The following is a 26303-nucleotide window of genomic DNA, read 5'->3' on the forward strand; positions in this document are numbered from 1 at the left end:
CTGAGGTATATGCAAACCAAGGTTAAGTGATGCCTCAAGTAATTGTGAAATATCAGAGGCATCAAAGGGGGGAATGTGATGTAATTCCAGTAAAATACAAGTTTAGCAGGCTAAGATTGCCACAAGGCATATGTATGTATATGTGTTTGTAGTATCAGTTAGTTAATAACACGTAGCTAAGATACTGTCATCACTGTACTGACCAGGTGCAGGAATGTAAGAACTGGAATTACGCGTCCCTCTCCTTTGTATCAGATGAGCCACGTGGTTAGACCGGATGGATGAGTTTAGACTCTATTTATTAAATAGGTTAAGGGTATGTGTGGGTGTAGTTAATTGTGGGAGGAGCTACAGTGCTATATAAGGAATGTACTCTATGTATTCAGTACTCAGACTTTGCTGTATTTTGGTGACGCTAGTCCCTCTGAGTCCCGATCGGTGATCCAATAAAGAATCTCTTCCTTCCTGAAGAAACCTGTGTCCATCTCTCTGTGCTTGGCTTCCGTCAGTTTCTCCGGTATCAATTTGAAAGCTAGGAATATGATGGGGAATGGGTTGAGAAAGATTTTGGAAGTTGTCTGTCCAGGTGTCAATTCCACTGGCTAGTATTCCTGTGTTACTCTTCTTTGTCTTTCATGCACAATATTAAAGTATTTTGCCCAGTATCGGCCCTAAGTATACCTGATGGATGCGACACACTCTTTCATACAGCACAATTAAGGGAGGGTGCAGATTACTACAGATACAGCCATCCTACATTCCTCACATCTGGCTTGATTAAACAACAAACTGTATATATAGATAGAGAGAGTGTTTATAATATTGTCACTTTTGAATTTTGTGTTACCATGCACTTTAGTTATTTTGATATTGGAATTTGTATAGGCTTATAATGGCGTAATATAGAGGTTTATATTACAACAATTGGAGTGTGGAATGACCAGGGAAAGTTGTTGATGGGATCAGGTAGTTCATTGTGTATAGATTACTACCAACACTAGTGTTTAAATTTGCATACAAGGTAGCAACAAATCAAATGTACTTTTCAGGTATTGATATATAGTTATAGAATGTTTACAGCTTTTAACCCCTTAAGGACCAAACTTTTGGAATAAAAGGGAATCATGACATGTTACACATGTCATGTGTCCTTAAGGGGTTAAAGAGAGACAGGCTAGTGGGTAATTAAATTAACGAGTGACAGAAGGAGGTGATTGGGGTAAGAAAGGACATCAGTAATGGGAAAGACACAAAGTGGTGAGGGGTAAGGAGACACAAGAAGGTCAGGGGGGTCAGCTAATGACACACAAAATATGAGCAAGACACAGAGTAACAACTTTTTTGCCAATAAACAATTCCACCCTACAGACACTACTCACTTAACGACTGGGTTCCGTTCCTACGACCTGGTCATAGAACGATTTGGTCGGTAAGTGAGGAGTTAAAGGATTCCCTGCTCTGGTGTGCTTGTCTTTGTTCAGGGAAATTTCGAACGCACCAGAGCAGGGAATCCCTGAAATCTATGTTCGGGCAAATTTCCCGAATATAGATTTAAGGGATTCCCTGCTCTGGTGCGCATGTCTATGTTCGGGGGAAATTTCCCCGAACATAGACGAACGCACAAGAGCAGGGAATCCCTTAAATCCCCACAACGGCTTGCACTTACCACCCCATGAGAGAGCTGGTCATAAGTACGAGCCGTCGTAAAACAAGGACCAACTGTACTCTAGTTATACTGTTGTACATTTTTTTTATCACAAATGCCTAGTTCAAGCAACACAGAAACTATGATGTTTGTCAGTGGTGATGGTATAACACATCCAGGGTTATTTAGTGTGTTATTTAGTGTGTAATTAATTTTAAATGTAAGGCCTAAATAGCTGAAATTGGAAAAATATCCTAGTCAGCTTCCAGTTACTTTGGCCTTGTATTTGAAATTCTCTTTGAATTCCTGGCATTTTTAACTTTAGTAAATAAAATTGTAGGTTTGTTTGGGCTAGACCCTCTTCAGCTACTGTTCCTGTACGTCAATCTTGTTTTGTTAGAATTTAGTGTTTGTTGTGTTTACCTAATTTACAGCACTGCAGAATGTTATATCAGTAATTGTAATTTAGATTCCATGGCTGTGCTCATAATTGAGTAAATAATATGAATTACCACTAACGCCTGTCTTCTCATTTGCAGGACGTGATAATGAGCACAAACCATGTTTATACCCCTGAAAACTTGAGAGTCTATGTCTGTTTAATATTTAGAGTATGTTTCTAACATTGATGAAACCATTCACTAATCATATCCATAGTGTGTAATTATTAATACAACATAAAATCCCATTAATATTTTTTTTTTCTAATGGAGGTCCAGATTTATGTAAGAAGTATGTGTAGCGTGTAATGAAGTAATAGCTGTATGTAAATCATGAACAAAACAAGATGTTGAAAGTTTGCACTGAAATTTATAAGATAAAACGAGATGTTCTGAAGAACAGTTCATCAAGACAATTATCCTTTAAAACCAAACCAACAACATACCAATAGCAACATTTTAGCGGTTTGAAGCTGTGCTCTTCCCACACGTTGCATCCTTTAAGAAGGGAATGTCAGAAAACAATACAAAGCTTCCCTTCGCACTTTCTAAAGAATGAAATGTTGGCTTTTAATTGGTGGAAACATTTGACTATATCTTCTGTTCCCAAGAAGATCAAAGTTACAACTTTGGAAAAGTGAAACATGAAAGATCATTTTATATAACAATCCATGAAATCATACTCGAATCCATGTTAATAAATAAAGAGTATTTTTTTTTCAACAGTAGCTTAAACTGTTTAGTGAATATTATTATTATTTTTTTTTACAAAGGAAGCCATAGAAATACAGTATATACATAGTACTAACAGTACACATACAGTAAAAAAAAAATGGCGCACATAATGCCTTGAACAAATCACTTCCCGTGCTAGAATAATGTACCACGTACTGCCTTGCAATCCGTTGGTAATGCTTCTGGCACTGAAATGGTTAAGAGAACACTCCAAGCACCATAACCACTGAAGTGCACAGTTTTCTAATGGTTTGACAAATTACCTGGGGTCCATGGGACATGGATCACTTGCTCCATTGAGAGCCAAAAGCTCTTCGATGGCATGATATTTCTCAGCCCAAACTTCTGGCTTTCACGAAGTAGGTGACTAGTGCCCAGCGGACTCTAGGTAACTTGCATAAAGGGGTTGCCAAGACACTCCTGGTACTCCTGGCACCATAACCACTACAGTGTTATGAAGTGGTTATAGTGTCTGGAGTGTTTCTTTAAAAAAATGTGTATATATTTATATTTATATACACATATCGCATGTCTACCTCAGATAGCAGGCACTGTGCAGAAAAGGTGAATGAGAAAACGCTTATTTTTCCGTTAGTAAACATATACACTGAATCACAATGTGATTTTTAATGAGATCCTTCAAAAAACCTCCAGTTTATAAAATAAAAAAGAGGGCAGGGGGCAAACATTAAATCAGCTCCACTTATTTTCACGATCAGTGCGAGCATACATGCTCTAATCTAGTATCATTTTGGACTCTTGGCTACATCTGTACAAGTGCATACACGTTTCTGTGATTTTTACCCTGTTATATCCTCTGACCAGAGACCGAGGATTGAATTGCACATTTCTCTTAAACAAGACAGGAGTAAGTAAACACTGGAACAGAACAGCGGGCAGGGGAAAGGGAGGTGTTGTAAGGGGGTGTTTGATGAAACCCTCATTCCATCATTAGTATGCCCATACCATTCCAATTATCATGAAAGGGTTGTGTATATGTGGAGAGATTGTCTCGCTGGCTTCCTGGAGAACTGGAAAACTAGCACGGGTGTAATTTCATCCATATCTCTTATGACGTTCAGAAAATATCTCCTCCTTCCCTTTCCAGATTATCTTACACCTTAAGGGAGTTTTGGTCTTTACTTCAACACTTTTGCTCTGTTCTTAAATGGGGTACAATCTAGGGGAGCTTTAAAAAAAAAAAAAAAAAAAAAGAAAGAAAGAAAGTTGAGTAGAATATACATTTGCAAATCTCTTTTGCCATCTAGCCTGTACAAGAAACCACAATATAAACTATTTATGCTGCCTTCTACTGAGCTTCAGTTTAAAGGATTACACTCCAGAAAGCCTAACACTGAATCTATGGCATTAGACATAAAGGTGGCCTTTGTTATAATAAAATAAAAAATAAAATAAAAAGTACAATATTAGCCAATAAAACTTTTGTGTTGTTTTTTTTATACAAATGCGTCAATTAAAAGTGCATTGAGGGTAATAGAGAGATGACTTTGAAGTGTTGCTACTCCAATCCAAAACCTTTACCCCTTCCAATAGTCCCACACCCCCTAATGCAAATTACAATTCTCACTGTAGCAGCACAACCATACAAGTCTCTTAAAAAGTAACAATCCAAAAAAGCTGAAGTCCACAATATGTTCCAGACAGACATTTCCCAATTCAATAACACTGCAGCGATAAGCACTAGATTGGTCCACATATTTTTTTTTTTGTAAATAAGTGTGTAGAGGTGAGGAAGGGAAGTAGAAATAAAGAGGAATGCTCAGTATCCTTTGAGTTCTGAATGGATGACTTTGCTTGCGGGATGGTGGGTACAAACAGAAGAAAGATTTATAGCTGAGGCAGTGGCAGGTAGATGTACAGTAAGTGTGGACCAGCTGGTGTAGTTTGGTGACATCACATGACTTGCGCTGCTCCCTTTCTCCATGCAAGATACCCTGTTAGCCAGAATCCTATAAAGCATAGAACAAACAACACAATTAAAACACATTAACATGGGACATACACACTTTTATATATCAGTATCATACAGAAATCATTCTGTTCCACTGAACATTGATGGCAACATTGGCATGTTTTAGTAGTGGCTATGATCCGAGGAGTGCCCGGTTTGACAACGTATGTGGGTCATGGTGGGCATCTGCTCTGCATCTGGTCTTCTCTAGCCAGAGAAGCATGATATTTCGGAAAGGAAGTAAAAGAAATGGCTGATGCTAGATGACACGTATTGTCTCAGAGCGCACAACTAACACACTGAGCCAATAAGCAGGATCCCGCATGGTCCTGCCCTGTTCAAGTTCAAGTTCTCTTGCTGGAAAAGAGCGGATGCGGTGGATGCAGTCTGACCAGATAAGCTGTCATGCTGTGCTAAAACGTTTTAACATTTTACTATGGGCTGGCAACAGGGCACTTCTGGTGGGCTGTAGTAGTTATGGTGCTTGGAGTGTTCCTTTAAACATATTGTTTAACGTATGTTATTCTTTATATGATTTACTTCCAATATATTATAAATATATATATATAATTTCTCAATATCTTAGCAAAATAACTTGAATGAAATGAATACTGTTAAATATCTAAATTGTAATAAAATCAAGCATTAGCAAAGGTTACATCATTTTTTTAATAAACCAAAATCCCATGGAGAGACAAAATTATATTTACATAAACCAGGTGCAAACCATATAAACACTCCCTCAAGTGTTTAAATATCAAAATCCATATATAATATAGAATGCACACTATAACAACTACAATCGTTAAGTACAACAAGACTTTAATCAGTAGAAAAATCACAATACCAAACCGAAAACAATAATACACAAAGTAACAGAAATAGAGGCAAACAGTAATGCAAAAGTACTATACCAAAAATCTTTCCCTGGGGGAGTTGGTGACTTGTGTTTCTGCCGTGCGGCTTGAAAGATTTTTGGTAAAGTACTTTTGCATTACTGTTTGCCTCTATTTCTGTTACTTTGTCTTTTATTGTTTTCTGTTTGGTATTGTGATTTTTCTACTGATTAAAGTCTTGTTGTACTTAACGATTGTAGTTGTTATAGTGTGCATTCTATATTATATATGGACATCATTTTTTTAAACCATCTAGCGAACATGATAGAGAAGAACCTATTAAGTGATCAATCACAAACTACAGCAGAATATTGTGTCAAAGAATTTTAGAAGCCATTCCTTCAATTGGAAGTGTAAACATTGTACCCCTTGTCTTATCCCCTCTGGATTTCCTGGATTTGTTTTGCATTGCTCTACAGTGCTATATAAAAAAAACAACAACTAAAACACGCATTTTTTGTGTGGAATTTACCCAGCATAGAAACAACTTTCTCCACCAAGGCTCCTACCAGCCTTCCTGCATCTTGCAGACAGACTGTAATAGAAACCGTAAACTGGCGCATTAAAGACTTCAAAACCTTTTGCATTCTAGCAGTGAGAAAGGGTACAGGGCAAGTGTTAAATAACTAATTTTCAATGCCTGGGTTTAGCCAGGCAACTGTATTAATTTATGGAAATTTGCATTCCCAAAATACCATAAGGATTATTGTAAATACCCATGCAGTGGGCAGAATGGGGCGGGGATATGAGTGACCACTATAATACTATCTCTCTCTAGCCGCTGTCTGCATACTGCTCACATTTCTTTATCACACTGGGCATAGGAACATGAAGTTCTTCTACTGTGATCTTGTGTGGCAAACATACAATTCTACCTACATACATCTAGGTATACCTCTGCTAATAGCATTTAACTGAAATGATATTTCGGGGACTAGTTAAAAGAACACTGCAAGTACTATAACCACTACGGAATGCTCTGTCCCTGGCTCCACCCTCTACATTATAAGGAGTTAAACCATTTTAGGCTGGCTTGATTGTTATCTGGGGTGCGCTCTGTGCTGCTTCCTGTCCCCACTACAGCTCTGTGAGAGCCAGAAACTCTCTTCCCTGGCCTATACCAGGTGGTGCAGCCAATGGGGTCATAGCAGGCCACCTTTAATCCCCTATTTAAGTAATATCCCACCTGAATGAACTCTGTAAAGTTACTTTGTCCTGCATGACCTTTAGTGATTTAATGGGTGCAAGTCCACCGAATTTTTTCATGTTTTTGCCATAGTTGCACGCATTTGGTTAATTAGGTACAAGAGTAATTAATTATAATTAGCGGCAGGTGCCGTGGGGACCTAGGTAAGTTATTAAACCATTCTAAAATATTTATACAAATTACACTGGGAGGGATCAAAGGAACTCCTGGTACCATAACAACTACAGCCAGATACAAGGTGATGACAGCGTGTGCATGGCCTAGAAGATGCCTCCAACCCTGTTCTATAGGCTGAAGCATCCAATCCCTATGACAGTCTATCACCAGATGATGGATGATTAGAGCAACTTCAGATAAGGTATTGGTGGACTGCCCCACTCCATGTTTAAATACCTTTGTACACCAGAGGTCCTGATACTGTCTCTCAGTAATAGGCATTTGATGGCTTTGGCATTGTGCCACAACAATTGGATGTCTGACGCTGGATCTGAGTCCCATTGCAACTGTCGTATTTAATTGGGTTATCTGTAGAGATTGGATATGGGCTTCTCAGCATTTTCAATAATCTCCTAAACTTTTCACCAACTGTAATCCTAACTCTAACTCATTTACCTTGCAGGACATTTTTAAGCAGAGCACATCAGACTCTGTCAAAGATATTCACTAGAGTGTGAATTATTGGGAAGTCATTAAATGTCACTGTTTATTTTTTTCAAAATAAAGAAATTGGTAGCAGACAAATCTCCAGTTAAACAATAATTTCATATGGGCTACTTCGGCATACAATTTGACATTTGCTCGGAATTCCTAACAAGTCACTTTAGTGATTTATCTCACAAGGGATCAGGCTCCTGACTTCTGACTCATGGCATCAGTGAATAACTGTACACCATTCTTAATCTCTAATTGTTGTCAATATTACCGGTAATCTGTATTTCAATGATTTATTGTGGAATTTCCCCATTCTATAGTTGTACACCGCTGCAGAAAATGTTGGTGCTATTTAAATGCTGATAATGATAATATTAATAATATTAAGGGCTGCAATGTGACCTGTAAATTGTCTGTCCTAAGGGATTAATAATGTCTGGGGTACCTTTTCCGCCAGGATTTCACTGAAAAAAGATCTGGTTATTTTATTTGCCAAAAAGAGTGTAGAAGACCCAGCTTAAAAACAATGCAGTACAATGGCAGATTTAAAAAATCTCTGTTCTGAAAGTATTCATTTTGTATTTCAATTATATTAATTTATTTCCTTTACATGGCTCATCTAACCGATCAAAAGCAAGAAACACTATCTTGTCAAGTCTTCTAATGAAAATGTACATCTGCAATGATAAATTAGATGGATATTCCAGAAGGATTATTGTGAAGGGACAATGCTTTGCCTTTTATTGGCATTTCCGAATCGCTTTAAATAGATGTTAATTAGAAATAATGGCTTCATCATTTATATAATGGTGAGTTGCGTTATATAGAGCTGAAATTGTTATGTAATATATAAATGCGGCTATTTTTGTGACCAGTTTTGACAATGGATTGTTGGTGATGAATGGGAACTACAGATAAATTAATGCACATTTGCCATGGACACTTTCTATGATTTAAATTCTTATCTTCGTAACACAATTACAAAACTGCAGTTTTGGAGAGGGCTATTTTTTATGATTATGCCGGAGGCCATTGGATATTCTTACATAGTTACATAGTAATCTAGTAATACTCAAGTCTATAAATTTATATCTTTAAAAACCCATTCTGATCCCCGAGTATCACTGTCAATTAAGTGATATCTTCCAGTTCCCAAAGTGTCTTTTCTCAAGCGGTTTTCACTAGCAAACTGTGTGTTTACTTATTTGAAAACTGCATCCTAATGGCATCAATATATTCTAACAGTAACTAAATTACTGCATCCTCCCTTCCTTCCACCCAAGATCTATCAGCATGGGTGTTACGTAGCTACCTCTTTATGACATCTGTTTAATTCTTGAAATTCTAGACGTGTTGATTGTATCTCTATAAAGAAAGAGGCAACCAACAAGGGGGGCGTTAAACCCCAATACAACTTAGTGAACTAGTGAACAAATATAATATTGTGTTACTCAGAGGACCTTTAAATTTGGCCACACTAGAGTTTATTATAGGTGCAAACTGGATTGTGAGCAGATTTCAGAATAAGCAGTTTAGCTGGTGCTGATCTTGTTGCCGCAGAGCTTCCCAGATGTTGTTGAACTACTCCCATAATGCTTTGCATGGCTTTGGAATGACAAAGCATGTCAAGGCATCATGGAAACTGTATTATTATTATTATTGCCAACAGATTCCGTAGCGCTTTACAATATTATAAGAGAGGGGATTTAACTATATATAGGACAATTACAAGAAAACTTACAGGAACGATAGGTCGAAGAGGACCCTGCTCAAACAAGCTTACAGATTATAGGAGGTGGGGTGTAAAACACATAAGGACAGGAAATAGCAATCAAATAAGGTGGGAATGAAGCAGAGCTGGAGGAGAGAGTAGAGTGCTGCCCTTTAAGAAGAGAGCAAGAGACAGGTATGTGAGGTAGAGGTTGCTGTGGGAGGCCGTAAGCTTTCTTTAAGATATGGGTTTTAAGGCACTTCCTAAACGATTGAAGACTAGGGGAGAGCCTGATGGTGGTAGGCAGGCAATTCTAAAGGAAAGTAGCCACCCGTGAGAAGTCCTGCAAGCGCGAGTTGGCCGTACAGGTGCGAGCAGCGGACAGGAGAAGGTCACAGTCAGAGCAGAGAGACCGAGAAGGAGCATATCTATGGATCTGTGAAGAGAGTTGGAATTGAGGAAGTGAGACATATGTATAAAGACAAGTCTTTCCAGAAGCTCTGAGGAAAAAGGGAGCAGGGATATAGGATTATAGTTAGAGGGGACAGGGACAGAAAAGATGATTTTTCAGGATAGGTACTACAGTGGCATGTTTAAGGTAAGCAGGGACAATGCCAGAAGAGAGAGAGCAGTTGAAGATGTGTGTTAAGGAAGGCACAAGACAAGATGAGAGAGATCTGATAAGGTGAGATGGGACAGGATCAAGCGGGCAAGTGGTGGGGCGAGAGGAAAGGAGAAGCGCGGCCACCTCTTGTTCAGTAGCCGGAGAGAATGTCTGAAGGGTAGGAAAGGCATGATCTACGTGTGGTTGAGAAAGAAAAAGACAGGGTGAGAAGAATTCTTTCTTTGGCTGTTCACTCTTGTCAGTAAAGTAGCATGCAAAGTTATCAGCTGTATGGTTAGTTTGAGGGGTGGCCACAGCAGGGTGAAGAAGAGAGTTAAAGGTGTCAAAGAGACGCCTGGGATTGCGGGAGCATGAACTAATTAGAGAGGAAAAGTACGACTGTTTGGCGAGGGCAAGGGCTGTATGAATATATAAATCTAGAATATATAAATCTAGAATGAAGAAAGTCTGACTCGGTCTGAGACTTCCTTCAGGAGGAACACGAGGCAAACAAGGCATTTGCTTTGGGCGGCACTTTGCAGGGGGCGGCAAAAAAAGCCACCCCAAACGCCCAGGCGGATTCCTTTATTTTTTTTTGTGTTCTGGGGGGCTCATGAGCTAGCCACCTTTGAGCCCCATCCCCCACCCCACCCCCGAGGCGGGCGGCAGCTTCTATCGTGGTGGGCAGCGAGGGAGCATGCTCAACTAAACTCTTCCTGCTCAGCTCCCTCTCCTAATAAAGCGGGGGCCAGAATATGACGTCACTCCGGCTCTCGGCATCACTAAGCAACGCACGAGGGAGCTGAGCAGGAAGATTAGAGCTCCCTCGCCGCCTACTCTGCCTGTCCACTCCCTACCTGCCCGCGCAGCAGCCACACTGGATTGCAGGTAAGTAATCCACTCCAGCTCTCCCAGGGAGGCTGGGTGGATTTAAATTAAAATACAAAAATAAATAATAATTTGTGAGTGTGAGTGAAATGTTAGTGTCTGTGAGTGTATAAGTGTGTGTGTATCTGTAAGTGTGTGTGTGTATTTGTGAGTGTATATGTGTGTGTATCTGTAAGTGTGTGTGTGTGTGTCTGTAAGTTTGTGTGTGTGTGTCTGTAAGTTTGTGTGTGTCTGTAGGTGTGTGTGTGTCTGTGAGTGAGTGTCTGTCAGTGATTGTGTGTGTCTCTCAGTGATTGTGTGTGTCTGTCAGTGAGTGTGTGTGCCTGTCAGTGAGTGTGAGTCTCTCAGTGTGTGTCAAATCAGTGAGTGTGTATGTCATTGTTTGTCAGTGTATATGAGAGTGTGTCTGCCAGTGAGTGTGCGTGTGTGTCTGTCTGTCTGTGAGTGAAAGTGTGTGTTAGTTAAACAGTATGTGTGCCAATGACTGTATCTTTTAGTGAGTGTATGTCAGTGAATGCATCAGTAAGAAAGTGTCTCTCAGTCAAAGTGCGGCCTTGACAGGAAGGGGTGGGGACATTTTAAATATGGGGGGGAAGGGAGGGGGTGCCCGAACACCGTCCTGCCTAGGTCAGCACAAATCCAAAATACACAGCTGAGCACAATGGGATCATCTTTGCAGGTAGTATGCCACGGTTAGGGGCGTGTCCTCCTCGAGGTGCATCTTTGGAGCGTGGCTGCAGTGTTTAAGGCAGAGGTGAGGGTAGTGTTATATGTGGAGATGGCCAGTGAGGAACAGGAGTGTGAAGGGATGGATAGCAGTTGTGAACCAATATCAGCTGACAACTGCTGGAGGTCAATAGAATTAGGTTCCTCCTGAGTTGAGGAGGGTTAGGCTGAGGTTTTGGGTGATGGGGTATTCGAGAGCAAATGATAAGAGGTGGTGTTCAGAGAGGGGAAACAGAGTATTGGAGATATTAGACACTGTACATGCATAAGAGATAATGAGGTTGAGAGTATTGCCAACTACATGGGTGGGAAAATTAGCCCACTGCAATAGCCCAAGGGAGGAAGTAATTGAAAGTAGGTCAGGGGTGGGTTAATAGGAATATTGAAGTCCCCAAAAATTAGGGATGGTATGTTAGAGGAGAGGAAGTAGGGTAGTCTGGGACTATGTATGTCTATGTCTTTATATTTTTCATAGTTTATGTCTGAATGCTTGTGCATAAATCTGGGTATATATTTCTGGCTTTATATGTGTGCGTAAATCAGCACGTATGTAATTCAATGTACCTGACCTTTTTTATTTTTTGATTAGCCCCAAATTATAAAGGTTAGGCACACAGCACACCCGGTGTAGGGCAGATTATGCTGCAGATATACTCTCTGTAAATACTATTTTATTTGTCTGTATTTTTTTTCAGGTAATTTCAATGTTAGGTAAATTACCAGCAATTTAATGGACAAGGCCCAATTTAGAAGGTGGAACTTAATGTGTGCATATTGCTTATTGCTCAATCTCACCTACATGTTAGTAGCTGGTCCAGTGATAAAATACATATTCTATAATTAGGCATAAAATAAACTCCACCCCCCAAAAAAACTAAATAAATAAACTAAGATGTTATTTACCTCCTATTTATAGCAAAGCAAGCGTAACTAAAAAAAGTTAATGTTGCACTATTCTTTGGCATTTTAATAATTATTTATGAATATGCAAATAGGCAAATCAACTGCAGCTCTTGATACCATTTTCCACCACTTTTGAAGCCAAGACATTGATAAATAGCCTATTATCCATCCTGCCCCCAAGAAGGGCATTCTGCCAATAAAATAACTGAAAAGGAACAGAGGAGGCAATTTATTTCCTTGCTGCAAAATGTCTCCAAAAACACACCAACCGATTTGTCAAAGAGAAATGTCCTGTTGTTTGCAATCTGTACGGTTGTTTGCCATGGTTATGTCGACATATGACTTGTTTTGAACAGGATACTTGTGATTCACCATTCAGTGGCTTAGCTTAGTGGATTTGCATTAGTGGCTTAGTAGATGTATTTGAATGATAAGAGCGCAAATCTATAATTGAACCTTTGGCGATCGATTCATACCAGTAATGATAATGCACTGAGTAAATATATTTAAATTATCTTTACATTCTATTTATTTTAATTTTTAGCTTTTTATGATGTCACTTAACTAGTAATAAAATGTAACTAAAAATGCTTTAATTTGTGTACTAAATCACACTTTTTTTTCAACACATGTTTTGAATGCTGATATATTCAGGAGCAGCAAACAATCTTTTAACTCTTAACTTTTAAACCTTTAACTTATTCACTAAGGCATTTTGATGAATTCTCCCCATTTAATCTGAGCACAGTTTATAGTAATGTATGGCCAGAAGGCTTACATCACTCAAAATTGTTTAAGTTCAGTACCATCAATCAGATTATGATTACAGCTATATTAACAAATTAATTAGTTATGAGCAAATAATTAATTATTTATATATACTACAGCTACACACAAGTCTAATATGAGTGATGGACTGCACCCTCTCCTGATCCTCTGGGCCTCTGGTACCACTTCTTTCTATTCTAGTCAAGGGGCTCCTGGCATCGTAACCACTACAGCACTCTGTGGTGGTTATGGTGCTTGTAGTGTTATTTTTCAACTATAGTTTGTATGTTTGTGTTAACTCTTCCTTCTTGTTGCAATACAATATTTTAATATAATTATGTCAGTGTTAATGCAATAAATCTGTATGTTAATGTTATTAAAGGGACACTCCAGCCCCATAAGGCACTTTAAGTTTTTAGAGTGCTTTATGTGTAAAGAGCATGCCCTCTGTTTGTCATTTTACAAAAAGTGCAGATTTCAATAGAAATCTTGTTACATGGTAGTACAGTGTTCCTTTATTAGGACTGTATTTAAAAGCTAGGCTCTAAATCACAGAATCTGAGAAATGAATTGGTTCGCATGTAGATTTTCTCCTATTATGTTAATAGCGTGCTGGAGTCTGCAGGAGCCACATGTGTGTGATTAAAGTACAATTTATAGAGCAGGAAATAAGTTAACTTCTGATTTAAAATGAAACAATTTTTGTATAAGTCACAGCCAGGGGAGGCGTGGCTAAGGCTGCGTGGACAGAAGCAAAAGTTATCCTAAATGGCATTAAATTGAGCAGTAAGATTGAAGCCGCATGACCTATACATCAAAACTGCTTCACTAAGCTAAAGTTGTTTTTATACCTATGGTATCCCTTTAAGGAATTTAATGCGATGCATAAATGCCAAACCATTCCAAATTGTATTAACAAGACACAGAATATTCTCCATACCTAAAGGAATTAGAGAATAGTGGCTAATTATTGAAGTGTCTAAAATATATTAACGGAGAGGTTTCTCTGTTTGTAAATAAATCTAAGCTGGTAATCTACAAGCATGGAGGGCTTATTGATACACATTATGCACCAGAACATCACTCATCACCGTAATCATATTTAAGTAAAAATCTTTTTCGAACACACCTTTTACTTATTTTGATTTCGAATACGGAGACACCTCCTTTTGAGTGGTGGCTCCAAATCCTCTGTCCCTGTGGCGAGAATTGGTGTTGGGATTATACATGGTATCATTGCTGTCTTGTCTGCTGGTTTTGGCACAGGCTGGATAACACAGCCTGTTTTAGGCAGCATACGCAATGCATAAGCATGATCCTCATCGGCGGGGTTGTTTAGGTTGGGATCTTGTTTGTCCCCAGCCATGAGGGTCTCTTCTGTAAGACTCTTCTTGCTGGTTTCTAACTCTAGATGGCAATTTGAAGCACAATTATTTTCTTTAACAGACTCTAATTCGTTTACAAGTGGCTCTTTATCTAGAGTAGTTTTTTTCTGCTCAAGAGGAGATTTTTCTGAGTTTTTAGAAATATCTGTGCTTTTTGTACCGTTTACAATGACATTGCAAACTGCTGCGCTGGTCTCGTGTCCTGGAGGGCTGGAGACCAGCGAAATAGGACAGGAATAGGCCGAGTCACTGGATGGATATGTTTTTGTGTCCACTGGGCTACAATTGTCCCTGCAGTTACTACAGTTCTTTCTATCCGAGTTACTAAAAGCCAAGTTTACAACACTGTTGGGTTCATGTTCAAGTTTTAGTTGAGCATTGACAGTTCTGTGAATTACATTGTGAAGTCTAGATCTGTGTGCCACAGTTAAGTCTATAACTCCATCCTGTGGGACCTGAAGTATATTGGGGATGCCAAGTTTACTGTTTTCCGGGCTTGCTGTCCTCAGTGTTAAATCCACAACTTCAGTTTTAGTGTCCTCCTGAAGTATGGGAGTCTGGTGAGAAGACTGCCCTGCACCACCTGGCGAAGAGTCTGAAGATTTAAATGATTTTTGTTTAGATTCCCTTTGAGACAAAGAGTTGTCCTTTGGCTTTGCCCCAGGTGACTCACTTGATGAACTTGGAATGATGTTTTCACCATTACGGGAGAAGTCATTTGGGGGTTTGGAATCAAATAGATGAGGAATGGGAATGGGAATTGGTATTGGAACAGGCAGAGGGACAATTACAGGATATGGCACTAACAGGGTTGGCGGTGGCACCAATGGGGCAAGGGATGGCAATCCAAAATTGACCATCTGTGGCATATGCATAGGGCCATTTGGCATCATGCCTATAGGGGGAAAAGGAAGACTAGGTAAAGGGCCTCCAGGTGGATGTGGTGGAAGCAATCCTGGTGGATTTCCAGGCATTGTAGGTGTACTTGATGGATGAATATGAGGTGACAACATTGGTCTATGCATAGGACTAGAGGCGGGACCCATAACTCTAGGACCACCCGGGCCCATACCAGGAATCATTGGATTAGACAAAGGGCTATTAGGATTTGAGCCATGGGGTCCTCTAAGAAAAGGTGGACGTATTTGTTGTATGATTTGTTGTTCCATGAAAATGGGCAGAGGAACTGGTCCTCGGTTCGTCATAATCATGGGAGGACTCCTGGGTGGTACACCCATGGGAGGCACAATGCTGGCAGGTGGTGGTACAGGAACTGGAGGCATATTTGGATTTTCATTAATAGGAATGGATTTGGGTACAGGTGTAGGGATTTTAGAAGCAGAATTGTTGGCAGTATCAGATGGAGATGCAGCGGTAGAGGCTGATGATCCAGGACCTTGCATTTGGCCGGCTGCAGACACTGGGGAAGGAATTTTTCGTCGAGCATCTGTCAGCGATATATTCCAAGAATCTGGCGTTAGCAGCTGTACCCCTGTTCCTTCTGCTTTATTGTCAGCTGGGGGATGCAATGTGTTACATAGTCCAGCTGGGAGGTTGGCTTGTGTCTCTTTGTAAAATATGTCCATTTTATATTGATTTAGACACTTTGCACTGCAGAACTGAAGCCGTCGTTCCCCGTCTCCAAAATCCAGATATTCTTTAGTATGCCTTATGTGTTTACACCAATCACATACCTAAAAGAAAAGTGAAAAAAATTGACAAGCTGAGAGAGTTCATATTTATACATGATAGCAACTATTTAATATATAACTATAGATTCTAAATGCAACATGACAAAAAGATGATTATACAATATTAAATAAATTTATGGAGGTATATTGTACTTTTTAAATTATTATTATAACTAGCATTTATACAGAGCCAACATATCCTACAACACTTTACAATTATATAACAGGGATATTTGACAACAAGGAATTAACATACTGAATATTAACAAGAGACAAGAGGTGGAGAAGTCCTTTCTCATGTGAGCTTCCAATCTATAAGATCTGGAGTAATATATAATATATACCTGGGAACTCACACACCTCTGGAATTTTCACCTAATATCACAATGGCAGCTTCTTTTTAGTTTCTTTTTAGTTTATCAACTAAAGATTACTTTGCAACCAATATGCAGAACGCTTGGTGACGTAGCCGTCTTGGAAAAAGGTACACCCATCTAGACTAAACATTTTAAATTCCAATTAAAAAGGTACACTGGAGTACAATATGCTACTAAAGAGCATGCTCATGCCAATTGTAACTCTCTCCTAATTGGCCTTCCCGATAGCCGTATTGCCCCGCTACAGTCTGTAATGAATGCTGCCGCCAGACTGATTTTCCTCTCCAGTCGGTCCTCTCACACCTCACCCCTCTGCCAGTCCTTACATTGGCTTCCTGTATCCTATAGCAGTCAATTCAAAGTGCTAACCTATACATATAAAGCACTGACCAATTCTAGCCCTCTTATATCTCTTCACAGATCCATAGATATGCTCCTTGTCTGTCTCTCCGCTCTGCCCGTGACCTTCTTCTGTCAGCTGCTCGCAGCCATACGGCCAACTCACACTTGCAGGACTTCTCGCGGGTGGCTCCCTTTGGAATAGCCTGCCTACCCCAATCAGACTCTCTCCCTAGTCTTCAATCCTTTAAGAAGTGCCTTAAAACCCATCTCTTTAGGCAAGCCTATGGCCTCCCAGACTAACCTCTACCTCACATACCTGTCTCTTGCTCTCTCCTACAGGGCAGCACTCTACTCTCTCCTCCAGCTCTGCTTCACTCCCACCTTATTTGATTGCTATTTCCTGTCCTAATGTGTTTTACACCCCACCTCCTACAGACAGTAAGCTGTTTCAGCAGGGTCCTCTCCAACCTATCGTTCCTGTAAGTTTTCTTGTAATTGACCGATTTATAGTTAAATCCCCCCTCTCATAATATTGTAAAGCGCTACGGAATCTGTTGGCGCTATATAAATGGCAATAATAATAATAATAATAATACAAAATAAGATAGTCAAATAGATCCTAATGATAGAGACTTCAATTATTCTTCTACTCTCAATAAAACCAGTATAGTTTTAGTTAAGTGTTCTTCTTACTAAAATCCTGTGGACAATAATCACTGCAAACAAATCTCAGTCAGAATTATTCACCTAACTCCAAATTGTTTTACGTTAAAATCCAAATTACAACATTTCGGTTAAAATAGATGATCTGGAAAAATTCTTCAACTCGCATAGCTTGGCTATATTAGCTTAAATTCTGCCATTAGGATTTTAATTCACTATAATTTGGAGTTTTGTCATGTGAGATCACTGCCTGTGATTAGCTGATCAGTGCTTTGATTAAGAAATAATTGAATACAAAAAAAGCTTTACACATCCCCTAATAATCTTTAATCCCCTAACTTATAAAAACAGTCATCCCAGACTTTCAGTTCATTGCTTCTGAGAAATTATTGTGATTTCATTAACGCATTAATTTCACAACAACATCAGTTCTCACAGATGGCACAGACATGATCTACAATTCAAATCCAGATCCTGTTTGCACTGATGCGTTCCCTTCGTATGGTATTATGAACAAGAATTAATACGGGTGCTCTTGCCATTTCTATAAACAGATGTCAGCTGCTTAAAAATGGCTTTTTGTTTTCGAAAAGATTAAAAGACATTTGTCCCTTCACCTACTAGTAATATTAGATTGTATATACTTTCTATCCCTTTTGTCCCAAACGTCATCAATGCTAGTGCAATAATATGGCCAGAATGAAGATAGTTGAATATTCCCATCATTTAAGAAATAGTAAATATAAACATGTAACATAGCTGCTTAACCTAAAACTACAAATCCAAAGAACAAGGGTATATATCTCCAGTTATTGTAAGACTACCTCTTCCCTGATGCTTGGCCAGCCTTAAAGGGGGGATTTGAACCCCCCCATCCTCCCCCGCCAAATGAGTGTTTCATAACGACAGCATCTTTATGAAATAGTCAGATGGACTGTGTTGGAATTTCACTGAAAGTCCAACCCAATAAAACGTTACACTGAGATAAAGCAGAGACCACGTGTCTCAGTATTTTTACTACGTCTGACAAGGTTTGACACTCGATGGAGCAACCGCTTTCAAGCCTTGCCGTTACCCCCAGTCTTTACTAATGACGACTGTAGGGAAATTAAGCTCTTTTATGAAGGTTCTTGCGGATCCTCTATAGACCTCAATTCTGTACTCTTGCGCAGACTACATCGCTGACGTGGGCACCTGGCACCTGTAACGCCAGGAGCTGAAAAATAGCAGCAGGAAGAAGATGGCAGCACCCACGAGGGACAAGTCAGGTAAGTAAACCTTACCTTTGCCTGCAACCCCTGGCCACTGGACCCCAAATGGTGATGTCAACATCGAGGATTTTTGCAACTTATGCAAAACCCCAGACCACTTTAAGATATAGAAACAAACACAGATGGAGAAATTCTCTAAAAAAAATATTTTTATTGAATCAATAACATAACTGGAAAGTTAAGGCTAAAATAGTGACACTGGGATAACAGCTGGGATGGAGAATTTTTGCAACAATTTTTTTGACATTTTCCAATTTAATTTTTAATTCATAAAAATGTACTGCCTAGTGAATAAACCCCCAGTAAAGAAATACATTTAAAAATAAATAAATCTAGATATGCATAAGGATTTAGCAAAGAGCAGATAAATGTAAGCCTTTAGACGGAGTTGAGCAATCAGATTAAATTGCTCTTTTAAACCATTATACATCTTCATATATAATGAATCCAACACCTCCAGGTTCCATCTGCCTATCTACAACGCTTAATGCTGCACATATATTGAAGTCTGGTTTACACTGTTCCACGTAATAAAAGAGGAAAGCACATCTTTTTAAATTTGACTATAAAATGAATGACTATTAAACATGTAAAATGTTTAAATAAAAAAATCAAACACAAAAGACAACACAGAAATTGTACGCCATTGTGTATTTTAGCTATATAAAATATCTGATAGTACCACACATTAAATATTCTGTGTAATCATGCATTTCTTCAAATTACACACGGCAATTTTATATTTCTCAGTATGAATGAATACAATGGAAGAAAAAAAAAGTTTAGCTAGTCTCATTGTAGTTCATGCTATTTATATGTTAGTGGCGTCTTGCCAGTAGAGCACTTAAAAGCTGAACGGTTTTGCGCTCATTCAACTCATTTTTGCTCTCATTCACCTTTTTCCCTATGAAAGACATTGCATCGGCAGCAATAGCAATCTCCTTTTATAGGAAAAATCCAATCCAATCAGGTATAAACATTGTATTCATGCTGTATATCTCAAATACCTAAATTATTATTTTTGTTAAAGCAGAACTGTCACTTCCCTGGAAATTAACACCACTGAATAAAACACTAAAAATCACATATAACTTGTGTTAACAATTTAACTTATAATTCATGTGGCTACCTAAGGTGCTCAATGTAATCAGGCAATTTCAGAAAGGCAATTTTTCTCCCTGAACATACAAAATGTAGAAACCTAAAAGGGAAACCATTGAAAAAAAATACATTCTATGTTACGATCTCACAAATGTATTTGTTTAGGGACAATCCAAATTAAAGGGACACTATAGTAACCAAAACAAATTCAGCTTAATGAAGTAGTTTGGGTGTATAGATCATGCATATGCAGTCTCCCTGCTCAATTGTGGCTGACTCAGCCTGCATGAAAACAAAATGGTTTCATTTTCAATCAGATGCAGCTTACTTTAAAAGTTTGTGTCTCCTGCTCTGTAAATTGAACTTTAATCACACACTAGGCTCCTGCAGTGTCTAGCAAGTTATTAACAGTGCAGGAGATAAGAAATTTTAAATGAAACAGAATTTGCAATAAAGGAAGTGTAAACATTAGATGACTCTTTCCAGGAAGTGCTTCAGAAGGCTGTGTAGTCACATGCAGTGAGGTGTGACTAGGGCTGCATAAACAAAGTGCTTTAGCTCCTAAATGGCAGAGAATTAAGCAGTGAGACTGCAGGGGCATGATTTATACACCAAAACTGCTTCATTAAGCTAAAGTTGTTTTGGTGACTATAGTGTCCAGTTTCCTTTTAAAGAAAACAAAGAATGTTACATAAACCTCACACCTGGAGAGAGTTCCCAGATCATTCATTTAAAATTTGGGTACCAATGTAAAATGCATAACTCTGGGGGGCAGGGCCTGACCGTCATACTGCATGGTCGCACCTCATGTGAGCTCTGAACCTAAACCCAGAAATTTTTTTAAATATACCTTTCTTCACAAGAAAATCAGCATTGGTGATACCCCACCACAATAAGGGGGGTCTAAACCCAACTGCTGCCACCCACCTACAGTGGCGAACAAGGGAGAGGCAGCCGATCTCCCTGTTACTGCCACTGTCAGAGCAAGAGGACGCGACTGGCCACCCTGACCCCCCTGCCGGTGAGGGATATCCTGACAACTACTCGCTAAACCACTGGTGGAAGAAACTCTGGGCCAATATTATAGCGTGTCAGGAGATGGCGAATGCACAGATTACCTCACCTGCCGGAAGACTGATGGTGACAACAATAGCGCGGCTAGAGGTAATCTTCTCAAACTTCTGGCTGAAGCTCAACAGCTAACAGAAGAAGCAGAGCTTATGTAGAAAGGACAGCATGAAATCGAGCTACAACACTCACTGCCTGACAATACGTGCCTCAAGCCAGGCCCGGCTTCACAGAAGACCTCCACACACAAGCCTCAGAAGCGAAAATCCCGACCTTCCCGGCAGCGTACAGGCTCCAGACCATCAACTACCCGATACTGTACACTCAGGTTGAGGACCTCGAGGGGATTTATCCCAGTGCTCATCTCACGCCCGTGGATGGGGTATCCGCAACATCATACAGTGCCCAAAACCCTCAGGGCTTGCAGTATCTACCCCAGAAGTGGAATGGAATTAGCCATCAATAGAGCCCCAGACCGTGGAACGTCTGTGACTGCTCGCATACAAGCCAAGGGCTGGAGGAGAGTCCTGCTCTGGTGCCGCTCCACAGTTACTCACCTGGACATTCCTGTCTACACGACAACTATACAACTCGCAGGGATCGGCTGATCCTGGCACCGGAGAAGCTTCCTAAGAACCACATGGTGACAGCTGATGCTGTGCACCTCGTGACTAGTTGGGGCCTGCTCTCTTCATGGCAGTCATAATCAGGGGCGGGCTAGGCTGGGGGGCAGGGAGGCAATTGCCCCCCAGGCCACCCTAAATCCAGGGCCGCCCACATCCAAAAAGAAAAGAAAAATGTTCCCCCCAGTGGCTGAACTACCGGGCTCGGCTGCTCTGTAGACCTATGCTGGAAGGACTGGCTCCCCTTGCAAAACTGCTATTTAGTATATTGTTAATTCAGCAATATACTAAATAGCAATTATCCTACCTCACTGATTGACGATTGGCCAGTAACCTCAGTAAAGGGCAGAGTGGGGTGCAGATGCATGGTCCCGCTGCATTCATTGTTTGTGTGTGCTGCGGAGACACACCGGAACTCAATGCCTACCCTCACCTCTTCCTGGGCGGAGTTCTGGCAGAGCTGCCTCCATATCCTGCCTGCAGGCCCCTCCCTCTCTTCCCAGGATGCCAGCACTGGGACTGCACAGGGGAGCTCCGAGCAAGCCCAGCAGCCCTTAGGCCCCCAAGAGATCCCTGTCCCAGCTGTCAGCAGTGGCACACAGGATCAAGGTGAGTGAAATATTCTACCTCACCTCTCCCTGCACACATCCGAGGCTGTCTCTTCCTGGCTCTACTTCTTTCTGTGTGTCTAACTTTCTTTCTGTCTCTCTCTAGTTTTTTAACTGTCCCAGTCTCCCCTTTCCTTGTGTCACTCTCTGTCTCTCTATAGCTTTCTAGCTGTCTCTGGCTCTCCTTTCCTTGTTTCACTCTCGGTCTCTCTAATTTTCTAGCAGTCTCAGTCTCTCCTTTCCTTGTGTCACTCTGTCTCTCTCTAGCTGTCTCTGGCTCTCCTTTCCTTGTGTCACTCTCTGTCTCTCTAATTTTCTAGCTGTCTCAGTCTCGCCTTTCCTTGTGTCACTCTCGGTCTCTCTAATTTTCTAGCTGTCTCAGTCTCGCCTTTCCTTGTGTCATTCTTTGTCTCTCTCTAGCTGTCTCTGGCTCTCCTTTCCTTGTGTCACTCTCTACCTCTCCATATCTTTACATGTGTAGCTCTGTCTCTGTCCCTCCCTCTCTGTCTTCTCTGGCACTCTCTATCTCCCTCTCTGTTTCATTGTCTCCCTCTTAAACAGCCACAAATACAATCACACTAAGCCAGCTCTCACACACCCACACAATCACACCCATCCAACTACACAGATGCATGCAACACTCACTCAGCAACAGTACAATCACACAAAGAAACCACACACATTTCAACCATGTGTATTGCTTAGTGGGGAGTGACGAGGAGCGAGAATATGCACAAGGTAGTGTGACAAGGGGGCCCTACTTTAATTCTTGCACAGAGGCCCAGCAGTCCCCAGTTACACCCCTGGTTCCCCCCCATGGGCCCGTGGTGCTGGTACTGCAGTTGCACTGGGGCCCACACACTAAGGGGGACCACCGGGTGGCCCATACACAGCAAGCAGAGCCAGACCCCAACTCCCAAGCACCCTAGCCAGCACACTGGACCTTAGGAAAAATAGGAATCTGGCTTTAAAAGTGTAAAGTGTGTGTGTGTATGAGTATGTCTGTGTGTTTGTCTGTGTTAGTATGTCTGTGTGTGTGTGTGTGTCAGTATGTCTGTCTATGTGTGTGCAAGTATGTCTCTGTGGGTGTGCCAGTTTGTCTGTGTGTGTGTGAGCCAGTATGCCGGTATCTTTGTGTGTGTCATTTTGTATGTCTGTGTGAGTCAGTATGCCTGTAACAGTGTGCCAGTCAGTGAGTGTGTGTTTGTTAGTGTGTGTCAAATCAGCAAGTGTGTGCGCCTGTCAGTGAGTGTGTCTGTTTAGGTGACTGCCCCCCCTTTCAATCACATGGGAAACGTGTTTTTACTCTCTTCTTGGTGCGATGGGCCACTTGACTGGATTTGCCCCCCAGGCCTAATGCTGCCAGCCCTCCCCTGGTCATAATTCTCTGTCTATGTTGACCCGCTGTTGTTTTTCATTTTATTCTCCTTTTATTTTTATTAACTCATATAGCTATGCCAAAAAGATACTGAGTGCAGTTCCAGTGGCCTAACATGTTCATAATTAGCATGTAATTTCACACTCATAGCCTTTGTCTTTTGTCTAGCTAGCCTTATGTGCAGCCAGCCTGTTATAATCTACATGTTTAGCCAGCTTTAAGCATTTCCACCTATCTTCCTAGAGCTTTATCGCAGATGGCTAGCCTGTGATTCTTGATTATTACTTTAACCCTTAAAAATGTGCAGCTCCTTGTGACATTCAGTGCTTTAATTATCAATCTGTAATCGCTCATTTTGGTTTGCAACAAATGTCTCTATCCAATTGTGTAAACTCCTCTGCACGCTCAAAAGAAAGAATGTAATAAAATGCATAACTCAGAAAGGCAGATAGCCTTGAAATAAATATATTATTGACACCCAAAACATATTCTGCTGATGTAGCGACTTTACATAATAACCAAATAATCATAGCACAACATTATTATAAAAGGGTGATTTTGTATTAACATACATTGCCCCCAAATCTCAAATAAATGTAGAAATCTGCAATATTCACATGAATAATTGTAAAACAATTATTAAATCTAAACACGTTTAAAAATAGTTCAGTCATTAATACATTGTAGTTGTAACACCAAGGGGTTCTCCATGAGACCATTTAGCACCCTTATTCTTTTTTATATACGTGATCCTTACTGTGGTGCGCTTCTTATATTAAAACAAAACCCGCAAAGGTAAAGTACCTTCTTAATTGCAGCTTCGTCATACCACGCTGCATTAGCATAGTAAATTAGCCCCGGACGCAGTGTAGCAAAAGTGATAGTCATCTCACCCCAATATATACAACACAAAAGAAAGACCTCATTCTCCATATAAAAACGTGTCTATTATAAAATCTCCAAAAATCAATAAATGGACATACATAGAATCTATGCCTTGGAACTAAAGGTCTTTGGGGCATTTTCTACAGTATGTCAAGTTTTGATTTTAGAAGATTTCGTAATAAACATTTTTATTTTTTTTTATGGAAAATGAGCAGTAGTCTAATTATCGCTATCCCTTTCTTTTGCGCTTCTTATATTGCTTTGTGTGATCCAGCATCTTTACGCAGAATGTGTTAGCCGTTTGGCTTGCCCAGTGTACACAGTACATTATTAAGACAATAAAATAGAAATATGATAATGCCATATTATGCATAGCAGAGACTCTCTAATATGATATACCAGCAGTACTCCATCTAGATTAGAGTGCAGTGCAGTAAAAGTAACGTCACCGAGTATAAGAACACTGTAGGATCGATCTGAACCACAAAACGTCTAGATAAATCTTGTACTGTTTCCAAATCTAGCATAAGAGACTCTTTTTATCTTACCAGAGTCAGAAATTGATTTGTATTAGTCTCCTGCCATCACTGACCTCTTTAGTTTTTTAACAGTAAATATTGTGTCAGCCAGTGGAAATGGCTCTTCAGAACAGAAGCACAAAGTAGTTCAGCTGTCCGGAACACAAGGCACTCCAGGACAAAGCTGCTACAGAGTACTCAATTAAGATCACAGCTAAAATGCTGTTCGTTGTTTCTGGCGCACTATTTAGGGATATCAGAAAAAGAAAGGAATAATGAAAGATATGTATCAAGAAGAATTCTGGAACAAAGTTTTTTTTTTTTTGGTGGCGTAATCGCTAGGAACTGCAAGGCCTCAGTTTGGTGAAATCATGTGAACTGGTGATGTGTGATGAATTTCTCATATACAGATTATACAATACGTGAAACTGGACCAAAGGATAAGACTGTTGAAAATAGCAACACACACACTCTAAATAAAAATAAAAAAAATCACAATCTATATTAAAACAGTCTATACTGGTCTATACATTTAAAGTGCACTAATCATACAAACATGACATGGTGACATTCATAAACTATACAATATTATCCAAACCAACGGCAAATTCTAATCTATAGATGAAATGCTATTTCAAGGGTTTTTCTTATACCACTGTGCCATTAATATCATATCTTGAATATCTAGTGCATGTAAGATGCCATATTCAGCACTGGGTATTTGAATTGTTATACAAACCAAGAAATGTATTCCTACTACACCAGAGGCCAGTAAGGTAGATAATACATTTTTGTAGAACTATACTTCCTTAATGCTTTACCAGTCTTAAAAGCACACTCTAGGCACCATAATCACTACAGTGTGCTGTAGAGTGGTTAGGACGCCAGGAGAACCTGGATGATATTTGCCAGTCGTCTGTCAAGCTGTTTAGGAACAGACTGATAATTATTTTGCCATGTTGAGCCCTCTGCGGTCCTTCCATTCTGATTTGATCTGTTAAAGTCAAAGTTCATAATTCCACATTATTATTCCAACTCATTCCAGGTTTATCAGTGTTCACTGATAGCTCTCAGTTAGTAAATAGTTCTTACGCCTGGTATGGTAATGCAAAAGTATGATTTTTTTCTTTATCAGATCTAATCATGCTTGAAGCAACTCCGACACCTAAACACATCAAGGCAAGTGACACACGGTTTGACAGGTTATCATCAGATGGATTGCACCCCTGGCACTATAACAACAACAG

General features: G+C 40.0%; 1 protein-coding gene across 2 annotated transcripts in view; it reads right to left on the reverse strand.

The window, feature by feature from the left end:
• Positions 1–2435: 2435 nt before the first annotated feature.
• The window catches only part of SOBP (sine oculis binding protein homolog), a 153291-nt gene continuing 129423 nt past the window's right edge, over positions 2436–26303 (reverse strand). For both annotated transcript variants that reach the window (XM_063443539.1, XM_063443538.1), the window contains 2 exons: positions 14276–16225; positions 2436–4790 (listed from right to left, as the gene is read on the reverse strand). In XM_063443539.1, the coding sequence (XP_063299609.1) occupies positions 14279–16225 (1947 nt within the window). In that variant the 3' untranslated portion in view covers positions 2436–4790; positions 14276–14278. The remainder of the gene's footprint in view (positions 4791–14275; positions 16226–26303) is intronic.

The sequence above is a fragment of the Pelobates fuscus genome, chromosome 2 (genome assembly GCF_036172605.1).
Source record: "Pelobates fuscus isolate aPelFus1 chromosome 2, aPelFus1.pri, whole genome shotgun sequence".
In the NCBI taxonomy this organism is placed as follows: Eukaryota; Metazoa; Chordata; class Amphibia; order Anura; family Pelobatidae; genus Pelobates; species Pelobates fuscus.